Source organism: Paroedura picta, chromosome 5 (genome assembly GCF_049243985.1).
Source record: "Paroedura picta isolate Pp20150507F chromosome 5, Ppicta_v3.0, whole genome shotgun sequence".
Taxonomy (NCBI): Eukaryota; Metazoa; Chordata; class Lepidosauria; order Squamata; family Gekkonidae; genus Paroedura; species Paroedura picta.
Genome location: NC_135373.1, coordinates 46,953,397 through 46,975,115, shown reverse-complemented (window position 1 = coordinate 46,975,115; position 21,719 = coordinate 46,953,397). Strand labels below are relative to the sequence as shown.

At 44.9% G+C, this 21,719-nt stretch overlaps 1 protein-coding gene and 1 pseudogene across 3 annotated transcripts in view; one reads left to right on the top strand and one right to left on the bottom strand.

The window, feature by feature from the left end:
• Window positions 1-416: 416 nt before the first annotated feature.
• Window positions 417-1,810, bottom strand: LOC143838872 (tubulin alpha-1B chain pseudogene; annotated as a pseudogene).
• A 2,141-nt stretch (window positions 1,811-3,951) lies between these two features.
• Window positions 3,952-21,719, top strand: part of ARID1A (AT-rich interaction domain 1A) — a 101,323-nt gene continuing 83,555 nt past the window's right edge. Inside the window, exon 1 of one of the 3 annotated variants that reach the window (XM_077337713.1) lies at window positions 3,952-5,754. In XM_077337713.1, the coding sequence (XP_077193828.1) occupies window positions 4,567-5,754 (1,188 nt within the window). In that variant the 5' untranslated portion in view covers window positions 3,952-4,566. Of the gene's footprint in view, window positions 5,755-20,276; window positions 20,419-21,719 lie in introns of those variants that run through there. The other 2 variants (XM_077337714.1, XM_077337715.1) reach the window with 2 other exon arrangements.

Genomic DNA, 21,719 nt, shown 5'->3' with positions numbered 1-21,719 from the left:
CACCATTGAACATGTGTATGTGAGAGCGCTCAAAATGCACCTGGTATGCAGTTGATCAATTCAACCATTACAAAATGATATTATCTGAGTACTGTGGCCAGGAAGTGTGTGTGTGTGTGTGTGTGTATATATATATATATATATATATATATATATATATATATATATATATATATATATATATATATATATATATATATATATATATATATATTTATTTATTTGACTTATTGCCCGCCATTCTCATTATAGGCTAGTGGAGGGTTACAACAGTCCAAACCCCATTAAAACCCCTCTGGAAATACATTAAGACAGATTCCTAAAAAACGACTCCTAAAATAGTTAAAAACCATGGTGGTCACTAACCTGCTAGGCCCTCAAAAATCTAATATAGAAGTGGGAGGAGGGAGCACAGATCACATTGCAACTGCTACGCTCTTATCGCTGGGGGGGGGCCCATCAGATCTTCCTTGCCATGCTCGCCTCAACCATAGATCTAGCGGTAGAGCTCCGTTTGCAGGAATGTCCTTTTGAGCTTCTGAGAATTCTCCTTCCTCCATCCGTTCCCCTATGTACCAGTGGACAAAGGCACACTTGGCATATATCAATTCAAACTTGTGGTCCAGGGGAGCCCAGGCCTCAGTGATGGCCATGCTGTTGCTCAGCATGCAGTTAGTATGGCCGGGTCACCCCAAAGAAAAATGTGGGAGTCTGGTAGTTGATATTAACTTTGAAGCTAGTCGGGCACCAGTCTACAAACTGGATGATGTACTTGATCTTGATGGTGGAAATAGCAGCACTGACATATTTGGGAACATCACTTCAGTACAACAGGCAACAGGCCATGTATTTACTGTGGCAAGGGTTGCATTTCACCATCTGGTTGGCTGGCTCAAAGCAACCGTTAGTGATTTCTGCTGCAGAGAGCTGTTTGTGATAAGTTCTCTCAGCAGAGATGACTGGGGCATAGGTGGCTGGAAGGAAATGAATGTCAGGATAAGACACAAAATTGGTCTGGAATTCTGTCAGATTTACATTCAGGGTACCTTCAAATCACAGTGAGAGATGATTTTGCTAATCAGGTGGTTGAAGTTGGTATATGTGGGGCATTTGATGTCAAGGGTCCTGCAGCAGATGTCATAGATGGCCTCACTGTTTACCATGAAGTCTCAGTCAGAATATTGTGTGGGTGGTCAGGATGGAATTGTAGGACTCAGTGACAGTGGTGGAGACCTGAGGAGCTGGGTAGATGGAGAACTCCAGCTCGGACTTCTTGCCATAGTGAGTGGACAACTGCTGCATCTGCAAAGAAGGAAAGCCAGAGCCAGTGCCACCACCAAAGCTGTGGAAGACCAGGAAGCCCTGGAGACCTGTTTATTGATCATCCAGCTTCCTGCTCCTATCCAGAACCAAGTAAATGATATCTTTACCAATGGTGTAGTGGCCCTGGGCATAGTTGTTAGCAGCATTTTCCTTGCCAGCAATAAGCTGTTCAGGATGGAAGAGCTGGTGGTAGGTTCCAGTGTGCACTTCACGAATCACTGAGGACATACTTACTAGCACCTGTCTCACTAATGAATGTGTTGAAGGAGTCATCTCCTCCACCATGCCATGTTCAAGACAGTAGACCTCCCAACTGGCATTGCCAGTCTGGACATCAGCCTGGCCCACATGGAAGATACACTCACACATGATGCTGATAAGGAAGAATTGCAAGAAAGAAATTAAAGATGAAAAAAACAAACTTTTGAGGTTACTTCTCCCAATGGGCTAAGTCATTGTAAGTAACAGAATGGGAGTTGGTTTACTCCTTGAATTGTTATATTTGACATGTCACAGAATCACTAATGGAATAAGGTAAGTGGGGTCATCCATGTGCTGTAACGTCTTTCTTATAGCACAACCGTAAGTATATTCTACTCTGTCCTGGAGTGAAATGTATACTAAAAGCATGCTTAGAATTGTAGAGGTGGTCATTATTTTAAGAATCATTTGACTATAATTGCTTTATTAAATTAAAAGCATCCAAGTGGTCTACATCCATTTTTTTTTGTTAAACCTGTGGGTTTGGAGGAAGTCAGGATTACTGGGAGTTAAATCAGCTCTTTATTAGGATCTCAGCATGATGCTACAAGAGGCAAAACTGAACCGAGAAACTCCAATTTATATACAATAGCAAACAATAGATCTTCCTACCAGTGCACGCCATTGATCAGTTTCAGTTTAAACTGAGGATCCTGCAGAGGGGATCTAGCAGCGCATTGGTCAATTACACTGCCTGCTTCAATCCTGCCTTGGGCCTCAAGCTTGGTCCTCGGCAGAGCCACAAACATAACCATTATATAATGGCCTTTTGGTGCTAATAATCTGAGGTCTTCATGTGCTCTGCTGTATGCTTCTTTCCTGGAAGTTTATCAATGCAATCCTGTGCAGAGTTACTCCACCTTAAGCCCATTGAAAACAATGCTCCTCAATTGGCAGTAAGTCTCTATATCTCTATTGGTTGGCCCTCAGGGCAAGTGTGTCATGCTGTGTCAAACAGGGTGCTAGACTAGATGGACCATTGATCTAAGCAAGGAGGGTAACTCCAAAAGTGGATTTATACACAAGTAAGTAAACTACAGTTTAGGATCTCAGATTACCTGGGGCCTCTAAGTACAAAAAAAGATTACATTTTCTACTAAATTTTTGGTAATGCTTTGCTACATACACTTAACATAATATGGAGTCCATCTGCCCTGGGCACTTTATATGTTCCCATAACTTGTTGGTAGAAAGTGCTGTCAAGTTGCAGCCACAGGGTGACCCCACGGGGTTTTCAAGGCAAGAGACAGATTATTTGCCATTGCCTGTCTCTGTGGGGCAACCCAGGACTTCCAAAATTGTCTCCCTTTCAAATAGGATTGCCAGGTCCGTCCTGGTCACCAGAGGGGAATGGAGGTAGGGTTGCCAGATCCAGGGTGGGAAACTCATGGAGATTTGGGAATGGAGCCTGAGGATGATAGGGACCTCACTGGGGTGACTGTGTCATAGAGTCCACCCTCCAAAGCATCCATTTTCTTCATGGGACCCTATCTCTGTCATTGGAATATGAGTTGTAAATCCAGGAGATCCCCAGGTCCTATTTGGAGGCTGGCATCCCTCCATCCAATTATGAACCAGGGCCAAGCCTGTATAACTTCAGAGACCTGACCAGATGTGCTAACTTGGGTCCTCCAGGTTAAGGTCATACATCCTTCTTTCTTTGTCTCAAGTCACAGCTGATTTATGGCAACTGATTGGGTTTTTCAAGGCAAAAGATATTCAGAGGTGGTTTGCCATTGCCTACCATGACACTTGGCATTTTTTGGTGGTCTTCCTTCCAGATACTGACCAGGGCCCCAATGCTGCTTAGTTTACAAGATTGGAATGATCCAATCATTCTACACAGGATTGTGCTGCTTGAGTGCCCTTTCCTCAAGGTTGATCATTCCCAGGGAGTAACTGCCTTGGTCTGTAGAAACAAAAAGGGTGTCCAACATGACATTAAGCACAGCTGGGGGAGTGAGCTCTAACAGACAACAACTTGCACCACAATAAATGTTGTTAGTCTCCAAGGTGCCACTGGATTCTTGTTTTGTCAGGCAGGAGTTTTGGCCCCAACTAGGGACCAGAACTCCTTCTGTGCCTTGGGACAAGCATGGGATGGGCCGTCGGCCTTGTGGCGCGAACAGCTCTTTCTCGGCTGCGCCTCGTTTACCAGCCCAAGAAGCTTCCTTTTGTGGGTCTTCCAGAGAGGCTTAGCAGCCCAGCCGTTCTCCGCGGGCTCCGTGTCGGGTTTTGCGAGCGTCCTCTGCCTGTCTCTCAGCTAGTCGCTTCAGTTTTGAAAGCGTCCAAAGGGGCCTGGCAGCTCCTCCTTTTATGAGGGAGGGAGGAGGGAAGCAGGAGAAGGGCTCCCGATCCGGGCGCATGTTCCAGTCCGGGTTTGGAAGCTTGCCGCGGCGCTGGGTAAAATGGCAGTGCTGAGCCTCGTGTCGGAGTGAGCAGGACTCGGCGGACCAGAGTCACAAACTGCCGCCGACGCCGCCCGGCTCCCCTCGCTCAAGTCTCGCCTCTCCGGCTCGGAGGACGGAAGAGGGGGGGCCCCGTCCGTCTCTCCGCCGCCCGCCGCGCCCCCCTCCCCCTTCTCTCTCTCCCCCCTTCCTTCCTCTCCCACACCGGGAGAGCCCCGTCCTGCCCCTCTCCCTCTCCTCCTCCTCCTCCTCCCCCCTTTCTTCGCCGGCTGTAACTGAGCGAGAGAGGCAGGCAAAAGAGTGGGGCCAGGCCCCGCGCGCGGCCGTCCCAGCTCTCTTTCCGCGCCCCTCTGCCCGTCCGCCCGCTTCTTCGGCCTGGTGGCCGCGGGAGGAATGAGACGCCGTTGCAGCCAGGAGGCCGCCGCCTGAGCCGGGGAGAGGACGCCCAGAGGAGGAGGAGGAGGAGGAGGAGAGCGGTGAGGCCTTGTGCCGGCCGGCCGGCCAGGCAGGGAGTAGATCGGGCAAGGCGGAGGAAGGAGGAGGAGGGGGGCTGGCCGGGTGGGGAGGGGGGATCATGGCCGCTCAGGTGGCCCCCGCCGCGGCCGCCAGTAGCCTGGGCGCCCCGGCTCCGTCGGACCTGAAGAAAGCCGAGCCGCCGCGGGATTGTTCGTCGGAGGAGACTGGGGGCGAGGCGGCGGCGGCGGAGAAGCAGCAGCAGCCGCCGCCGCCGCCGTCGGAAAGCGATGGTCCCCCGGGCAAGGAGCTGCAGGACGGGGCCGAGAGCAATGGCGGGGGCGCGGGGGCCGAGGCCGACCTGAAGAGCTCCAACGGGAACCCCGGTCCCAGGCCTGGCGGCGGCGGCGCCTCTTCGCTGAACAATAACCTGCCGGAGCCGCCCGGCGGTGGGAGCAACAGCAGCGACGGGGTGGGGACGCCTCAGCAGCAGCAGCAGCCACCGCCGCCGCCGCCTCAGCAGCCGCCCATCCCCACTCCTCACCCGGCTGCCTTGGCACCGCCGGCGTACGGCTTCGGGCAGGCTTATGGCCGGGGCGCCCAAGCTGCGGCGGCCGTTGCCTTCCACCAACATGGCGGACAACAAAGCCCTGGCATGGCAGCGCTGCAGAGTGGGAGCCTGGAGCAGCCGTACCCGGGGCCCGCCGGGGCCCCTCCTCAGAACTCGCACGGCGGCCCCGCGACCGGCCCGGCGGCGACGGAGCACGGCTTCGCCAACCACCAGTACAACTCCTACTACCCGGCGGCCGGGCGCAGCGCGGGCGCCTATCCGCCTCCCCCTCAGGCCTACGCCCTCAGCTCGCCTCGGGGGAACGCGCAGAGCCCCGCTCAAGCCGGGCCCAAGCCTCCGTCGGCGGCTTTCCAGCAGCAGCAGCAACGTTTCGGGGCCATGGGGCCTTCGGCGGCCGGGGGCGGCGGCGGCGGGCCGGGCGGAGGCGCTACCCCGCAGCCCACCTCGACCCCCACTCTCAACCAGCTCCTCACCTCCCCGAGCTCGGCCCGGGGGTACCAAGCCTACCCCGGGGCGGACTACGGGAGTGGGCCCCAAGACGGCAGCGGGGGAGCCGCAAGCAAGGCCCCGGCGGCAGCCGCCGCGGACATTGCCTCGCAGTACAGCGGCGCCACCGCCGGGCAGGGCTGGGTGGCAGCCGCCGCCGGAGGAGGAGGCCAACAAAGGAGCCACCACGCGCCTATGAGCCCGGGTAGCAGCGGCGCTGGAGGGGGACAACCGCTCGCCAGAAGCCAGCAGGTAAGCATAAGTTTTTGTTTTTTAAAAAAGAAAAGGATTGGGGGGAGCGGCGCACATGGGGCAGGTGGGCGGCTGGGGAGAGGGGTGGGGGGAGAGGGTCTCCCCTGGCGTGGCCGGGCTTTTCTGCCTGGGCTGCCTTTCTCCAGGCCCACATTACTGGGGAGCTGCCATTGTCTCTCCCTTTCTCGTTCCTCTCTTGTCTTTCTCTAAAATGGCTGCCTCTCTGCCGTCTCTTCCTCTCTTCCCAGCCTTTTGTGTGAGCTGTTTCGGCGAGATTCCCTTCTCCTTTCCTTCTCTTTTCCCTGTTCTTTCTTCACTGTGCTCCTCAAAGAGGGTCCTGGGGTGGGGTGGGGGGACAAGGCTTGCCACTCTGGTTGGGGTGGCAAAAATAGCTCTATGTTGCTGGGCTGGGGGAGGGAAAAAAGAGGGTGTGCTTAGGCAAGATTGCTGCTGTTTGAAGCTCTGGTATGCCCCACTCTTTCCTCCCCCCTCACACAGCTTTCCTTCTTGACTTGTGGGTCACAGGCAGGTCCCCATGGCGCTTTCAGGGGCTAAGGAGAGGGCAAGTGACCCTCGCTGACATCTTTCCCCTTGCCCAGGCAAGCTGTAGCCATTTTCTTAGCTGGCCTTTTTCTGCCAGTCCTGATGTCTTGAGCTTCTGCTGGGAAGTGCTGGTAAACAGTTCAGTGATTGGAGTAGTAAGTGCAGATTGCTTTGGTTTGGGATTTGAATTATGGAGGTAAAATCCTTCTGTCAAAGCCAGGAGACAGTTGGTCTTAGGTTGACATCCTATCTGTGATCTGATTGGCTCCCCATCTCCTGCTCTTGGCCATTTATAATTGCCTCTGATGTAATGGTACAACAATCCTGATGAGCTCATAAACTTTTACACTCTGCTTTTTCTACCAGCCATAACCTAGAGCATCACTGCCACTTTTTGCTTTTTTTTTATTCCACAGCTGAAATTGGCTGTGACCTTGAGGAGGCTCAGCAGAAGCAGATCCACAGACAGGCTGCCCTCATTGTATTATGTCTGAAACAAAGAGGAAGGCGATGGCATTTTGTTTGTATCTTTTTGTAGTCCCCCCCCCCCCCATTTGCTTGTTGATTCCTATTCAGCCTGGAATAGATTCTGCGGGACCGAAGCAACAAATTTGTTGCTTGTTTTTTCCCCATTATGTGATTTCCCCAGAGAGTTTGTGGGTCCATAAGGATTTATCTGTGTGCTTCAGGACTTCATCCTTTTCAGAAGTTGTCTTAAACACTTAATAAGTTGCAGAATCAAATAGTGAATTACAACGGTTGTGCCTCCTTCAAACTATTATAGCCTGAGCACCTCCTTTTTGATGTTCTTGACAAGGGGGAAGACTGGGATTTTTGTTTTTAAAGTAGGAGTTTGGATTGCTGTACCAATTTGGGCTCAAGAATAAAGAGTATGAGAATAGTTGGTATTTGTATGCTGGAAATATATAAACTCATTTATAACTAGCATCTTAAGTGTATTGCATTTGTGAAAATGGCTTTGGATATTTTTTTTAAACTTAAATAAGGAACTTACATGTAGTAAGTTGCTTATTGGTTCTTTCTGTGCAGTGGGCTTACTTAAGCAGATAAGAGATGGTCATCTGTGGTCTCATTCCCCTGCTGGACTCCTACAGTTTTTAGCTTTGACGTTGAATGATGAGATCTTACATTGTGATTTGTAGAGTTTAAGCATTGCACTTTTTAAAAAAGCCTGACTCCCTTGTGTTCTTTACTTAGTGATAGCTTCAGCTACTTCAGCTATTTTTATTCTTATGCCATTCATATAATCTTTTGAATTTCTATTTCTATATGTTGAGTAGCTGCTCTTGAACTGAAGCAGGATTTTAAAATCTCACCAAATGTCTTAACATGGGTATTAGTTGTGAGATTGAGTTATTTCACACATTATGGATCAGCAGAGCAAGGTTTGCTGTTGAATATGTACTAGGCAAGGGGGCTGCTGCAACCGTACATGGATGCAGAGTTTACAATCACGCTTTTAGAATTTTTAAAAGTGCACAGAAAACATCTATACTCTTAAGAAAATGAAACACGTGAAGAGGCCCTTGATGTTGGCAAGGAATAGACTGTATGCATTGCCTATACGTACTACATTTTATTTCTTCAAGAGTTGAGTGTGACATGCATGGCTACCCCTACCCCATGTATCCTTACAACAGCCCTGTGAGGTCAGTTAGGCCCAAGGATACCTGCTGAATACCATGGCCAGATGAGAGATTTGAACCAGCATCCACTATTTTAGGTGTGTGTATATCTTACATCAGATACATTCTGGTTCGTTTTTAGCATTTGTGTCCAGTTCGTGATTAGAATTGGTTAGAGCTTTGCAAGGATGCATGTATAGGGGTAATGCATTAACATCTGGAATTGTTACAGTGCATAAACAAAAATAATTGTTGTGCAATCAAACTGCTTATTGATGCATGAGTTGGCCTCACTGAGTGAGGCAAGCACCATCTTTTAAGTTCCTTTTAGTTCTGTCTGGAGTTAGTAGGGAGTTTCCTGATGCCTTGCTGGTGGGAAGTGCCATCATGTTGCAGCCTTTTTATTGCTACCCCTTAGGGTTCTCAAGGCAAAAGGTGAACACAGGAGGGTGGAGTGGACATAGAAAAATTTCTCAGCAGTACAAATTTTGGATTGAGTATTGGTCTTTTTGGGACTATAGTACAGGTATGTTTTGGGGGTAGTGTATAGGCATGAAAAAGTAAAAATAAAATACATAAAATCTTTGTTTATATTGCATGGCTCCATGTCCCTTGCTATAACTGATCCAGAAGTCTCTGTAGTTCACCTCTGTAGTGTGACCAAATCCCAGCTTTCAGCAAAGTGAGATAGGTCTCAGTTGTGTAGATGTCTTTGCAATACTTAACTATTTCTGTTATCTGTTGCTCAGCACCTCAGGTAGAATGTCACAACGTATTTAAAGCAGCCAAGAGAACTCTGAAAATATAACCTGTATGGAGTAAAATAAAATTAAAAAATCATTACAGAATGATTGTCTTCATAATATTGCATTCCTATGGCTATGAATGTGTGGCTGCTGCTAGGATAGATACAGACTTTCTGCATAATATGGCACTTCTGACCTGGAAACATCAAAGTGAGTAAAGAGAACAGATTTTCTGTCTTGAAGTATAGAGTGGAAATCTAGAGAGCTCCTGATCAATTTTGAGTGGTTAGCATAGACTCTGACGCTTCTAGGGAAAATGGGAAAGATTTTGTAAGGTTGATTTGTGAATGTTACAGTTCTTGTATAAAACCCCTTTTTTGCTTAATTTATTTTACTATGTGGAAGAAGGTTAGTTGATCTTCTGAAGCAAGCTTTGGATTTTCATTTAACCATTTTAAGCCTTACTTAAACATTCATCTTTTGGCAGGCTTCCACTTAGCTATGTTCTTGTGAGATATTTTTTCATCCTGACATGCGAAGTTGAGACTTAACTTATAACTGAAATAGTAAGTGAACCATGGAGGTGTTTAAAAATACAGGTATTGAGTTATATTAGTGCTAGGTATTTGTTTTTTAGATACCAATCTGCTGTAATACCTTGGAATCACAAACTGTGTCATAAAATATTAGAGTTTTTTAAAATCCCTAACTTTGATATTGGATTTTTACTTCCCCATCCATAGCATTATGCAAATAATCTGCTCTGTAGAGTAGAGCTTCTCAAACTGAAGTAACATTCTGATTCTGGTGGAAATGCCAAACTAGGTGAGTATGACATTCCAATTTTCCTTGTTCTTCCCATTGCATGTTCAGAATGGCCAGTTGAATTCTAGATCAAATTCAAGATTCTGGACCCTGCATATCTGAGGAATGGTTATCTGAATTCTGAGAGTTCTTCAATCAGCTAATACCAACTGCTTGGGTTTCCTGGCCCCAAAGAAAAGTATGCTTGGCCTCAACCTGGCTTCCACTTGGTGGAATGAGCTCCTGGGAGAGATCAGGGCCCTATTGGAACTCACAGAGTTCCTCAGGGTCTGTGAAATGGAGCTCTTCCGCCCAGCTTAACATTGAAGGCAATGGAAAAACTGACTGAAGATCTTACCTCCCTCTACCCCCCTTCCCCCCCCCCGTCCCCATAGGGCTAGTGGTTTTAAGTAGAAATAAAATTTTAATCATTTTAATGTTTTCACATTTTTACTGCTATACCTGGCTATATGCACTGTTTAAAAAATGGCTGTAAACCACTCTGAGCTTAGTCACAAGGGAGTGTATAGAAATTCTCAAATAAATTAATTAAATAAAAATCAACGAGGTATGCATTGTTCAGCATGCAAACAGAGGCAAACTACAGTCTTAAACTGCAAAGTATGGTTTGTATTTCCTATGCATACCTGGATTCAAGCCATAGTTTGAAGTGAAGCACAAATGGTAGTTAGCAAGTAGTGGCAGTGTATAGTTTGGACTTAATTAGAAGCATTAGAGGGGGCTGATGTATATGGGCCTGGCTTGCCTGATCTCATCAGGTCTTTGCAGTGGGATCTGCCCTGCTTAGCCCTCAGATGGGTGACCACCAAAGAAGTACTGGGCCAGGCAATGGCAAACCACCTCTTGTTTGTTTCTTGCCTTGAAAATCCTATGAAGTTGCCATAAGTCAGCACCCAAGTTGATAGCACTTTCTACCATCGATCAAGGGAGAGGTGGAGTGTACAGAGAACTTCACAATGTCAGATGAAACTTTTGTCTAAGCCAACCCTTTGTGCATATGAGGTTGGAGCTTGCCCTGTGAAAAATATAGCAAGCTTTTTGACCCTAAGTTCCTCAAAGAAGCCTTCCCCAGAGGGGTTTCCCATATATTAGCTCCTATTGATGACTGGTTGGGAGATATGTTAAGGTCAAGAGATCTCTAATGTCCTCAAAGCCATCAGGTGCTTCTGTGTCTCAGAGGTCATTCCTTGGATTAGTGCATCAAGATGGGGAAACACTACTGCTGAAAAAATAAGGCCCTTAGTATGCCTTTAGCAGCTATGGGAATCAGGCACTCCTGGGTTTGTTTTTATTTTTCTAATTGTCTGGCTTCTTGATATGCATGCAAGTCTGCAGGTGCCATGTTGCTCACCCTGAATTAAAACATTATGTTTTTAAAGGCAAGGAAGGCTCAGTTACTGTCTTGGAGGTGCCGAATTTGCCACTGGGAATGGCTGAGCATCTCTGGTTTTGGCTTTTTACGTACAGTTGTTTTTATACTAATGACATCCCAAGGCTTTTAGTTGAGTTATATCCTACAGAGTAAGTCACATTGTTACTTTATGAACCATTTCTGGTCAGAATCTCTTGCCAGTTTTGGAACTAATCAGCCTCTTTCACTGTCAGCTCATCTTTCCCCCTTTTTATGTGTAATGTTCAGTGTTATACTGAAACAGTTCATTCACAAATTGTGCCCTGCAGGGAGAGATCTCCCTGGCATCAGAAGCTTTTATATGTAGTGGATAAAAGGAGGAAAGCCCTCTGAAATGTTTAAGGTACTCTTTTTTTTCAGTTAGACTGATTTTAGAGCTTTAGCACACAGTCCTCAAGCTGAAGAGGCAACTGTTAGAGATTTGTTGGCTATGAGGATACTAATCAACAAAAAAGCAAGGTGTGAGCTTCCTGCCCCTTTTCACTCCTAAAACTCACATTATTTTTACTCAAGGATATGAATCTTCTCAATGCTGTACTTCTGAATGCTTGGCAAAGTGTGTTTGTTCAGATAGTCAGTGACTAATACAAGCTTAACATTCTTGATCGTCTAACCATGGTTCCCTTTTGGAGCTCACCAGTGCAGCCTAGAGTCTGCAATGTTGTCCATCCCATTTTTCACTAGAGTTTGCTTTAAATTCTGTCTTGAGCCATGGTTAGTCAACACCAGTGCAAATACTACTCTGTGTATACACTATGGCTGGCACAGAAAATATGAGGAAGGTGGGGGATTTTTGTGCAGGTGGAGGGATTCCTAGCTACAATTAGGAAACCTTGCATCTATTCTGAGACAATATATTGTCTTTACTGTTGTATTTTCTGGTTGGAGTGAGATGGAGCTGCAAGTTTTCCTGCTTAAAACAAATAGCAGACAGTTTTTAAGATCTATGTAACAAAACCAGCTTGTAAATAGTCACTGAACCATAAAAATTGTTTACATGAAAATAGGTTGGGAATTCCTAACAAACTGGATGAAAACACAGAACTTCCAATGCATCATGAATTCAAACCTCAATTATCTTAGCACAGAATCCCAAGGTCCACATCCGCAACACATAAATATTAGAAAATGGAAAAGTACAATGACTGGAAAGTTTCAAACCATAATATTTGCCATAATGTTAAGAACAGTGTCTTTATCTATAGAATAGAATGGGTCCTCTTTCTAGGAAATCCATTGTTACATGATACTTTGATGGCGATTAACAAACAAAAACTTAAAAGAATTAGTGGGTTTATTCTGCTCATCAGGGTCTTCTAGCAATAACAAAGGGCAACCCACCACCAGATTCTGAGGATAAACTGTACAGGGTCCTTGAGAAATTGCATTCTGAATCAATGTGTGTGCTCCTGCACTTTGGCCTGATGTAGTAAAATGAGATGGTGGGAAAGAGAAAGTTATGGTTGATTCAGTGTAAGGAAGGAAGCATGACTTGATGGGGCGGGGTTTTGTTTATGCTGTGCTTTAGAGGGCGTCTCCAAGTGCGTGTATATTGGGAGGAAATTGTGGCTATGAAAATGACAAAGGGATAATAGATACCACTGGTTAGGGCAGGAGGGTAAAACTTTTCTCTTTCTCCCTTTAAAATCTGCATTGGAAACAGTAGCAGCTAATGTAACATGAAGTTTACTTAGATAAAAAACTTATCTAAAACTTATCTAAAAAACTCATCAGCCCATTTGTATAAATTGTTACAAGTAGAGCAGCAGTTCAGAAATGCTGCAACTCACTAACACAGCAACTGGCTTTCACTCACGATACAGTTGTATGTCATCATCCAGAAACAGGTAGATGTGACAAGCAAGAAAGTGACCTTTTAAGTTCCTTGTTTGTTCATGGGTGCTGGGCAGTGGTAAAGCAACCTTAGATATTTTGGCAGACTTAGCTGCCGCATTCTCACTCGCCAGTTTTCCATCCATGCTGTTGAACCAGGTGTAAAGTTGGAAAATGTATGCATTCTTTCAGAAAGTTAAGTCATCAGATTTAGTTTATAGTTCTCTGCCTGTGAGGCTCATTTTGGATTACCTGTTAGTTAAAAATAAATGCCCGAACACCTAGTATACTGCTTAAACGAACACTGGAAACCTCAAGTTTTAGTGACGTGATAGTTTGAGTCTATACAATAGCTAAGAACAAGACCTTAAGTCTTTGGTTTCTAGTTTTTCTGTACCTTGATTTACAAGGTCATTCTTCCACCTCTCTAATGCAGCAGTTGCTTCTGTCTTTGTTTGCTGTGTGTTTAAAGAAAGAGTGTCCAAACTTGCCTTGTGAGGCAAGCTGAGGGAAGAATAAGCACCAACAAGACTGAAACAGGAAGAACTACTTCTCTTAGGATTAATGAATTGCTTGTTACAGAACAGTATAGTGATCTGCCCATGTGATATAATTAGGTATGGTTTGAGGAGGGTTTCATATTTCTCTGTGCACCTGGAGTCCTGAACTTGCAGGTCTTGGCATTATTCAGCAGTTTAGCAATGTAACTTTGGCAAAAAACCTCTGCTTCTAGAGAAGAACCAAATGCCCCTGCCTTTTCTAGAAATATACTAAAAGGTATAACCCAATGTATGAACCTGCCCTCCCACAGTGAATTTAAAATGTGCTTTCATCTTCTCACATCCACGTGAGGCAGTATGCTGTTTCTCATACAAAGAACCTGCAGTTCAGTATACCTAATGAAACAACTTTTTGGAAATAAATCAGAGTTCCTAAATCTAATGCTTAGAAAATGTTCACTAAAATTTAAAATTATTTAGAATTACCCAATAAAAGTAGGTTAGTGTTTCAGTACTAGGTGTAACGTCTTTATATCTCTAAAAGAATTAAAATAATTGTTAAGCCTAATTAAGTACAAAAGTTGTTTGCTAGTGGTCTGTAGAGTCAATGCTATATTGAGCCAGAGTCCGTTGCCTTTGGCTCAGTTCACTTCCAGTGCCAACCATGGTTTGGAATTGCATGAACAAGCCTGGTATCTCTTCTCCCTTCCTTAGTCCTTAGCAAATGATGTTTTATGATTATATCCAAATTAGGCAAGCTAGGATTTGCATTCAGACCAGTACTGGGAATGACAGCCATGGAATAAATTTTGGATGGTAGCAGGTACCAAGAAGGAATCATAGTAGGTAAGAGAGAGAAGGGGGCACCAGAATTTGAGGCTCATTTCAGGTGATCATAATTAGTGTTCACATGCTGAAACTTGGTTTGATTCTTGCTACTTTGTACAAATGCATCTTTGGGTGAGATGTTCACCAAATTCAGTGGTACCTCAGCTCATTTCTTGGGGGTTTCCAACTATATTGCTTCTTGATGATTATACTGTTTACAATTTGGGAGATGAATGATACTTTTTTTGGGGGGGGGAGTCCTTTCCCTTGCTACTGTTACCCCTGCATCTCTGAGCCCCCCGCCCCAATCACTGCCACTATCTACTAGCTCCCTCATTTCCAGGGTGTGTGGGGTGAGGACTGCTGTACCTCACTGCCCCTCATGACTTTCTGGCTGCTAGTGGGGGCAGGGAGCAAGGACTTGCATACCCTTGCTGCACAGTTCCCTTGATTGCTGATAAGGCAAGGGGGGTTACTGGCTTGGGTGACAATAAGCCCCCCCCCAGTTCCTCCTTAAAGCTTAGTGTGCAAGCAGGCTTGCTTGCTTAGTGGGGAGCAGTGAGGACATCCAGATCATTCATTCTGGCTCATTGGGGCAGGGGAGAGACTCCTGCAGTCCTTGCCTGATTCCCCCTTTGTTAAGTATCCCCCCCCCCCCCGGCTGTTGCTGAGCCTGGTGTGACTCCAGGCTCCAGCACCCACCTCAAGCCCAGCAACAGTGCCTGGGAGCCACTTTTAAACCTGGGTCAGTTTCTGGCATCCTCTGCTTCCAAACCCAGGCCCAAAGCCTCTCCTGGCCCCTGCTGTGGCCACTGTGGTAATTTGGATAGAGTTTGAACCCCAATTTTTAAAACAAGTTTCTTCAGGTTTTTCTGGAAACCAAGCTTGCAGAAAAATCTGTTCAGCATCAGTGTCCACAGATTGGGGCCACATGTCCCTATTAGAGACATAGATTTCATTTATGCTTTTCTTCTAAATGGGAACCCAAAGTGATTTACAGCAGTGGTCCCCAACCTGTGGGCCATGGCGCCGGGCCGCGGCTCCCTCTCCCCGCCCCCCCCCGCAGTAAAAAACTTCCCAGGCCGCAAGCTTGCGGCCCGGGAAGCTTCTTACTGCGGGAGGGCAGGGAGAGGGAATCAGGGCCAGGTCACGCATCACGCATGCGTGGCCCGTGCGGGCACGGCCCGATGCGCGGGCGTGGCCCACGGGCGTGGTCCGCAGCGCGGCCGTGGTCCGCGCAGGTGCGGCCCGATGCCCTGCCGGTCCCCAGCCTCAGAAAGGTTGGGGACCACTGACTTACAGCATTCTCCCTTCTTTCATTTTATTCTCATAGCAACCATGTGAGGTAGGTTGTTGAGAGAATGTGACTTCCCCAAGGTTACCCGCTAAGGTAACCTAGGTCTTTCATCCTAATCTGACATATATTATGTTTGGCAATACAATTTATTACATTTCTTTATGTATTAAAATTTTATTTATATTTTGCCTTTTCTCTTGGCTCAGGGTTCTTCAACCTTTACTTTGTACCCGTTGCCTCTTTTAAGGGGCTTTTAACATTGACTCTCTTAGGTTCATGGATTGGAAGGAATGAATAATTAAGCTGAGTACATTCTGTAGGGCCACCAAGGAGTAAACCCTATCTTGGAAAAATAAAGAAAGTGCTTCAGACTTTCCACACAGTGAAAGCTGACTGAGGTTTAACCCTTGTAACTTCTCTGTCAGGGTGGAATGTCTCTGAAGCCATATGATTTAAACTGTCAAGAGAGAACAATGATTTATGAAGAGTTACCCATTTTCACACTTATTTCTTAAAGAAGAATGCATATTAATTGCTAGATACTGCTAAATAACAACATACAATTAAGTATAGATGCTGTACTTTCTAGGAAAGTATCCTTTCTTGAATCCATACAAAACAATATTTTAACCCCCTCTCCAAAGAAAGATACATTGCCTAAGCATTCTTCCTGATTTGTCAGGCTATACTCGCAATTTGGAAATTACACAACATGTATTTTATTGCAAAACATGGAATTTTGTTGAGTCTCTTCACACGTCATAAATTCTGAACAAAACTGCTTATTCAAACAGGTTAAGCTTTCTGCTGAGTCAGACCATTTTATCTACCAAGTTCAGTATTGTCTGTTAGGCTGGCAGCAGTTCTCCAGGGTCTTAGATACTGAGGTCTTACTGCAGCCTTACTGCTTAATCTTTGGAACTGGAGATGCCAAAGATTGAACCTTGGACCTTCTCACAAAACAGGTGCTCTGCTACTGAATCAGTTAGGAAGTAAGTATCCTAACTAACGACGAGTGGAGAAATTTACAGAGTAAGGGCAGGATTTATAAAACAAAAAGAAGATCATAGGCTTAGTAGAGTTTCTGGGGGAAGAGCTGAAAGCTAGATCAGAGTGTCTGGCCCCAGTATCCAACCTGTAGTAATATAAGATGTGCCATATTTATAATATTTAACTTGAAAAAAAATATTTGCTTACTCCTGATTGAGTTGGAGAAGGATGTCTTGCAAGGTCTGTTGCAGAATGCAACATGAAACATGAAGGGGTGTGTGTTGTAGCATGTTGCCTACTTGTAGCATGTAGCCTACTTTGAGGTGGTTCTGGGTATTGCTGTTAGAAGATACTCCCTAGCCAGTGTAGTGGTTAGGAGTGCAGACTTCTAATCTGGCAAGCTGAATTTTATTCCCCCACATGCAGCCAGTTGGGTGACATTGGGCTTGCGACAGCACTGATAAAGCTATTCTGCATGAGCAGTAATATCAGGCCCTCTCAGCCTCATCTACCTCACAGGGTGTCTGTTACACGGAGAGGAAAGGGAAGGCAATTGTAAGCTGCTTTGAGACTCCTGGTAGAGAAAAGTGGCAGATAAGAACCAATTCTTCTTCTAGTCAGCAGTGAGAAGGATTTTCTGGAAAAACCTGAATTGGAAAATTTTCTGGAGAATATTCTAATTTAAATAATTTAAATGTTAAGAATTTAATATTATCAATAAGCAGTCAGGTACATTGTGTACAAGCTTGGACTATTTACTATCATTGGGGCTTGTCCGTGTTCCTTTATCATGATTTTTTTGCTGCACAACAGCCCTGACACACACAGCTAAACAGACTATATTTATATGCATGAGGTGGAAAATTTTCCATAGAAGAATAGAATATTGGAAAATACTGTGGAAAATTTTCTACCCTGCAGCATCCTGATCAATCCATGTACTAGCATGCATGAAGCCTTTCAGTCTGAAAAGCAGAGCCCAACTCATAAACACGCATGAAACATACATTAAAATGCTGTTTGAGGAACTCTCTGCTTTCTTTACTTGCTCGCATTGCATGTTGGAAAGTCTCAGCCACTTGCTCTGCGATGTTCATATCTCCATACTTTGCGTACTAGTTCATGAATGATGGTTGAATTTTAGTTCAGATAGATTTGAGAACATGCACTCTGAGTGGCTTTAAAAGGAAAATGGGTGTTTATTAACTTGATGTAAATGATTAAACACGAATGCCAAGTTTAACAGTGGCCTGTTAAAAGACTTGTCTTTTCCTAGAACAGGAACTAAACCAGAAATAGGGCCTTACTTTCTAATGGTGGTGCTTTTGAAACAGTTAATATGGCAGATACTTCCATTCGCCTCTTGGTGCTGGCTAGATGGTGGTATGTAACAATATAGTGTTTGGGTCATGCCTCACTATGTTAAAGGGCTATCCATTGTGGCATGAGCCATGTTTGACCAGTGTCTGTCTTCACAACCAGCCCGTAAGGCCACTTCTAAAAAGTCAGGGAGTGAGTTCCTTGTATGATCACTCAGATGACAACATAACTGCAGCCCTAGTCCAAATCCTTATTTCCTCTGAGCCAGTGCATCTTGATGAACAAAGTGATGGTGAACTAAACTCTCAAACCCTACTGCAGTGAAAATTGAATGATTTTGATAGGCTGTTTTCTCCCCATAGGTATGATAATGACAACATCAGTGGCACTGTCATAATAAGACAAATGAGATCACGCCTCCTCTGGCAGGGCCAGTTAATATTCATTGGTTACTACAAGAAAACTATTTTTGTTGTGCCAATTTTATTAGTATATTTCATCACTTAGTTCTTGTCACTTTCGGCTTAAAAGAAAATTTTATTTGAAAGATACGTCTAAACCTGAAGCTCCTGGATTGCATTTAGGGTTTTGCGCTCTGGCATGCTTTGGCCGCTTCGGCGATCACTGAAGCCCGAAGCGGCCAGTGGCGCAGAGGGGAGGGCAGTGCTGCCGCCGGTGTGCCAGTTGGCTCCCCTCCTCTTTCTGTGCTGTGGCTCTGGCTGCTTCGGACTTCAGTGAGCACCAGAGCACACAATGCTAATTGCATTATCCGAGTTCTGTGGAGAAGGTGAGGGTGAAGGTACAAGTTTTTGGCTGCTTTGTCTAGTGACTTGTTGCATATGGCTAAAGCAGAAAAATGCAATTGATTTTTTTAAATGCACTGGCATAGTTTTGTGTAAGCTTTGGGCCTCTTTCCACCTCCCCTCTGCATGCTCCTCTCTCTACACAGGTCTCCTTCCCTAGACTTTTGGAAAACATCCCACCATGGAAACAGAATGGCCAGCAAGACATAGTGGTGGTTGTGGAACGGCAAAATGCTAAATTTTAAAATGTTTTATGACTTCAGTGTTAATACATGTGGTGAGCTTCTCTGAGCCAGCTTGCGGGAAGGGGTGGACTAGAAATGGAAGTATACAATAAATAAATTATAACGGGCCTTGAATGTGTGTGTGTCTGTGTGGATGTCATGAAATCACACTTTATTCACTATTTAACTGAGAATAAAAGAAAGAAATGTGAATTTGAATTCCTAGAAAAATGTAACAATTAGCATTCCATGTCCACAGGCATATATCTAGCCTGGACTCTGGAGCAGGACTCTTCCATTTCCCCCAGCTGCTGCAGGCCACAGGCCTCTGAAATGTTGGTTCTGGAGGTCAGTGGTTTCCAGGGGAATTGGCAGAACTTACTGTCCTGCTCTTCTGCAAATGGTGGTCCACTGGAGGAACTATGTAGTTGGCTATATGGCATTGTTCATTCTTGAGGAGCATGTGACCAGAATTTGACAATTTATCTTTTAAGTTTCTATTTTCCATCCTGCCAGTCAGTACAAAGATTGTAAATGATACATGTTCAAACACCTCAGAAGATTAACACAATAAGAGGTTAATACAGTTACATTTTAAACTTCTGCATTAAAATATCCTATATTGAATTCATATCCACATTGCAACTGCTTATGGTGGCAATTGAGAAAGTTATGAATTAGAGGCCTTAGTTTAAATTTGCACCATAGGCTTGAACTCAATGGGAGGTCTGTGGCCCTAGCTCATCTCCTGCTGTTCCTATGGGAAATTGACATACCTTGTGTGGCTGTTGCAAAGAATACCCAACTAATAAATGTTGAAGCACTTAAATCTTAGATTACTATCCACAAAATTACGGCAAAAGCTCTCTGGCGCAACAGCTACCTGAAGAAGTTGCCTTTGTTTGACAATGCATGCTATCCTTTAAAAATGTTGTTGATAAGTACCATTTACTGTGATTGCAAATCAGTGGGAGAAGCTGTCTTTTAAGACTTGACAACCCTGTAAAAGTAAAATTGGCCATGCCTGATAGTGTTATGGCTTCTTGCTATACTTGTTCTTAAATCACTGAAAGGTTTTTGTTCCGTATGTTGTTCCTCCTCTCCCTCTGGCACGGGCAAATGAATTTCAGTATCTGCTGATCTGCATCCAGGATCTATCTCTCTTCTTTTTTGCTTGTTTCCTCCCTAACTTGCTGAACAACTCTTGGCATTGCTAACACTGCTTTTATAAGCAGTCCACCTGAACTAATATGTAGATGTCTGGTGTAAACAAGTAGGCACAGACAAGCTCCTGCTATACTGTGCCATTTCAAAAGTACACAAAATTCCTAGTCCTTTGTGTCATTGCAAGAGACTGTTTGTGTGGGGCTTTCCAAAAGTAGTATACATTGGGTTGTTCATGCCCTTCTTCTTCAAGGGCTATTGGTACAGTCTGATTTGGTCTGAGCTGGATAGCAACCTGACCATCATAGGCCAATTGTGAGTTGCCACTAGTGTCCAGGTAACATGCAAATTGTAGGGCTTAGGCTAGTATGCATCACATAACCCTGCTTGACTATTCAAGGCACACTTGACACTGACAAACACTAAGCAGGATATGTGATTTTCAATTGCTGTTTAAAACATTGATGTATAAAGAACAATTGTTACTAGAAGATGGAGAAAGAGCAGTAGCTGCTGTTGCCTCTGAGCTGCCAGGTAGGCTAGTCCCTTGCTCAGTTTCTTCTGTACAATGAAAGAAGTAGCCCTTAAGGTGGCTTGCATACAGAAACAAGCTCCATTCCCTGTTGTTCTCTATGGCTACTACCCATCCTTTTTCCCAGCTAGTATTTGTCTGAATTTCCCCCATGGAATGGCCTCGCCTATGAAGTATTTTGTTTGTTTACTATTTTACCCTTCTACCAAGATAGATACATTCAAAGCAAACAGCGACTAGTAAGGTGAATGTACCAGTTTCCTCACACTAGCTCTTCTGTTGGCTCTTTGCTCTTTCAGGGCCTTTTTCTGTCTACATGGTCTCATGCAGATTACTGTGGTAAGCATGTTTGCATTGGCCAAATCCTGCTAGCTTGAAACCTTTTCTGACTGCTGCTTCTCTCATATTTACCCTCTCAATCTTTGTATTGGTTATTTGGTCTGAAATATTCCCACTTTGCCTCTTGAAGACTTCAGTATCTAAGCTGTGACAACCTCTCTGTCCTGCCTACCTACCTCTTTTTGGATTGTCTCCTTACCTATTGATGCTGGCAAGTGTGATCTCATCTTCTGTAGGAATTTATTAACTAACCTGCATGCTGTAGATCTTCTGTCTTGAGATCACGTTGTTTTTGTAACCTCTTCGTGGCTCCCTTAAAATATTCTCCTTTAGACCCAATTTCCTCTGCCACTGCCCACTCCCCCTCCCCCCAAATTGGCTGCCTCTAGCTTTTCTAGGCTCTAACCCTTGATGTAATCATTCTACAAACGCATCCACCACTGGTTTACATCCCTTCAGCAACATCTCTGCTCCTGCTGTTGTGCTGAGTGCCTCTGCAGGAAATAGGTGCAGTCAACCATAACTTACCATTTTTCAATCCATGCATTTTTTTTCTGTTTCCTTAACATGACTCTGAAATCCTGATGCAATGTCACTCTCCAAATAATTGATGCTTCTTTGTTACCTTAAAAAAAAAGCTGTACTAAGCTCCCCTCCCCCCACCTTTACCTTTTGGTAATTTCAGTTTTATGACGAGTCGTTTCTCTACTTCCTTTCCTGACCCAAAGGTCTTGAGGGACTTAGTTTGGTATCTGAGGGTTCATTAAAGTTCTGGAATGATTGCATTGTTCGTATAGGCATGATTGGAAGCTTTCAGAATTTTGAGTTTGAGATAAGTGAACTTGGAAAACATGATGTCATGTAACTGGTAAGTTTATGGCTTAATTTGCTGAGGCAGAAAGAGTAGATTGAACTGATGTCTTGTGTTGAATTTCCTCCTTTAACATCTGGTTAGAATTCAACT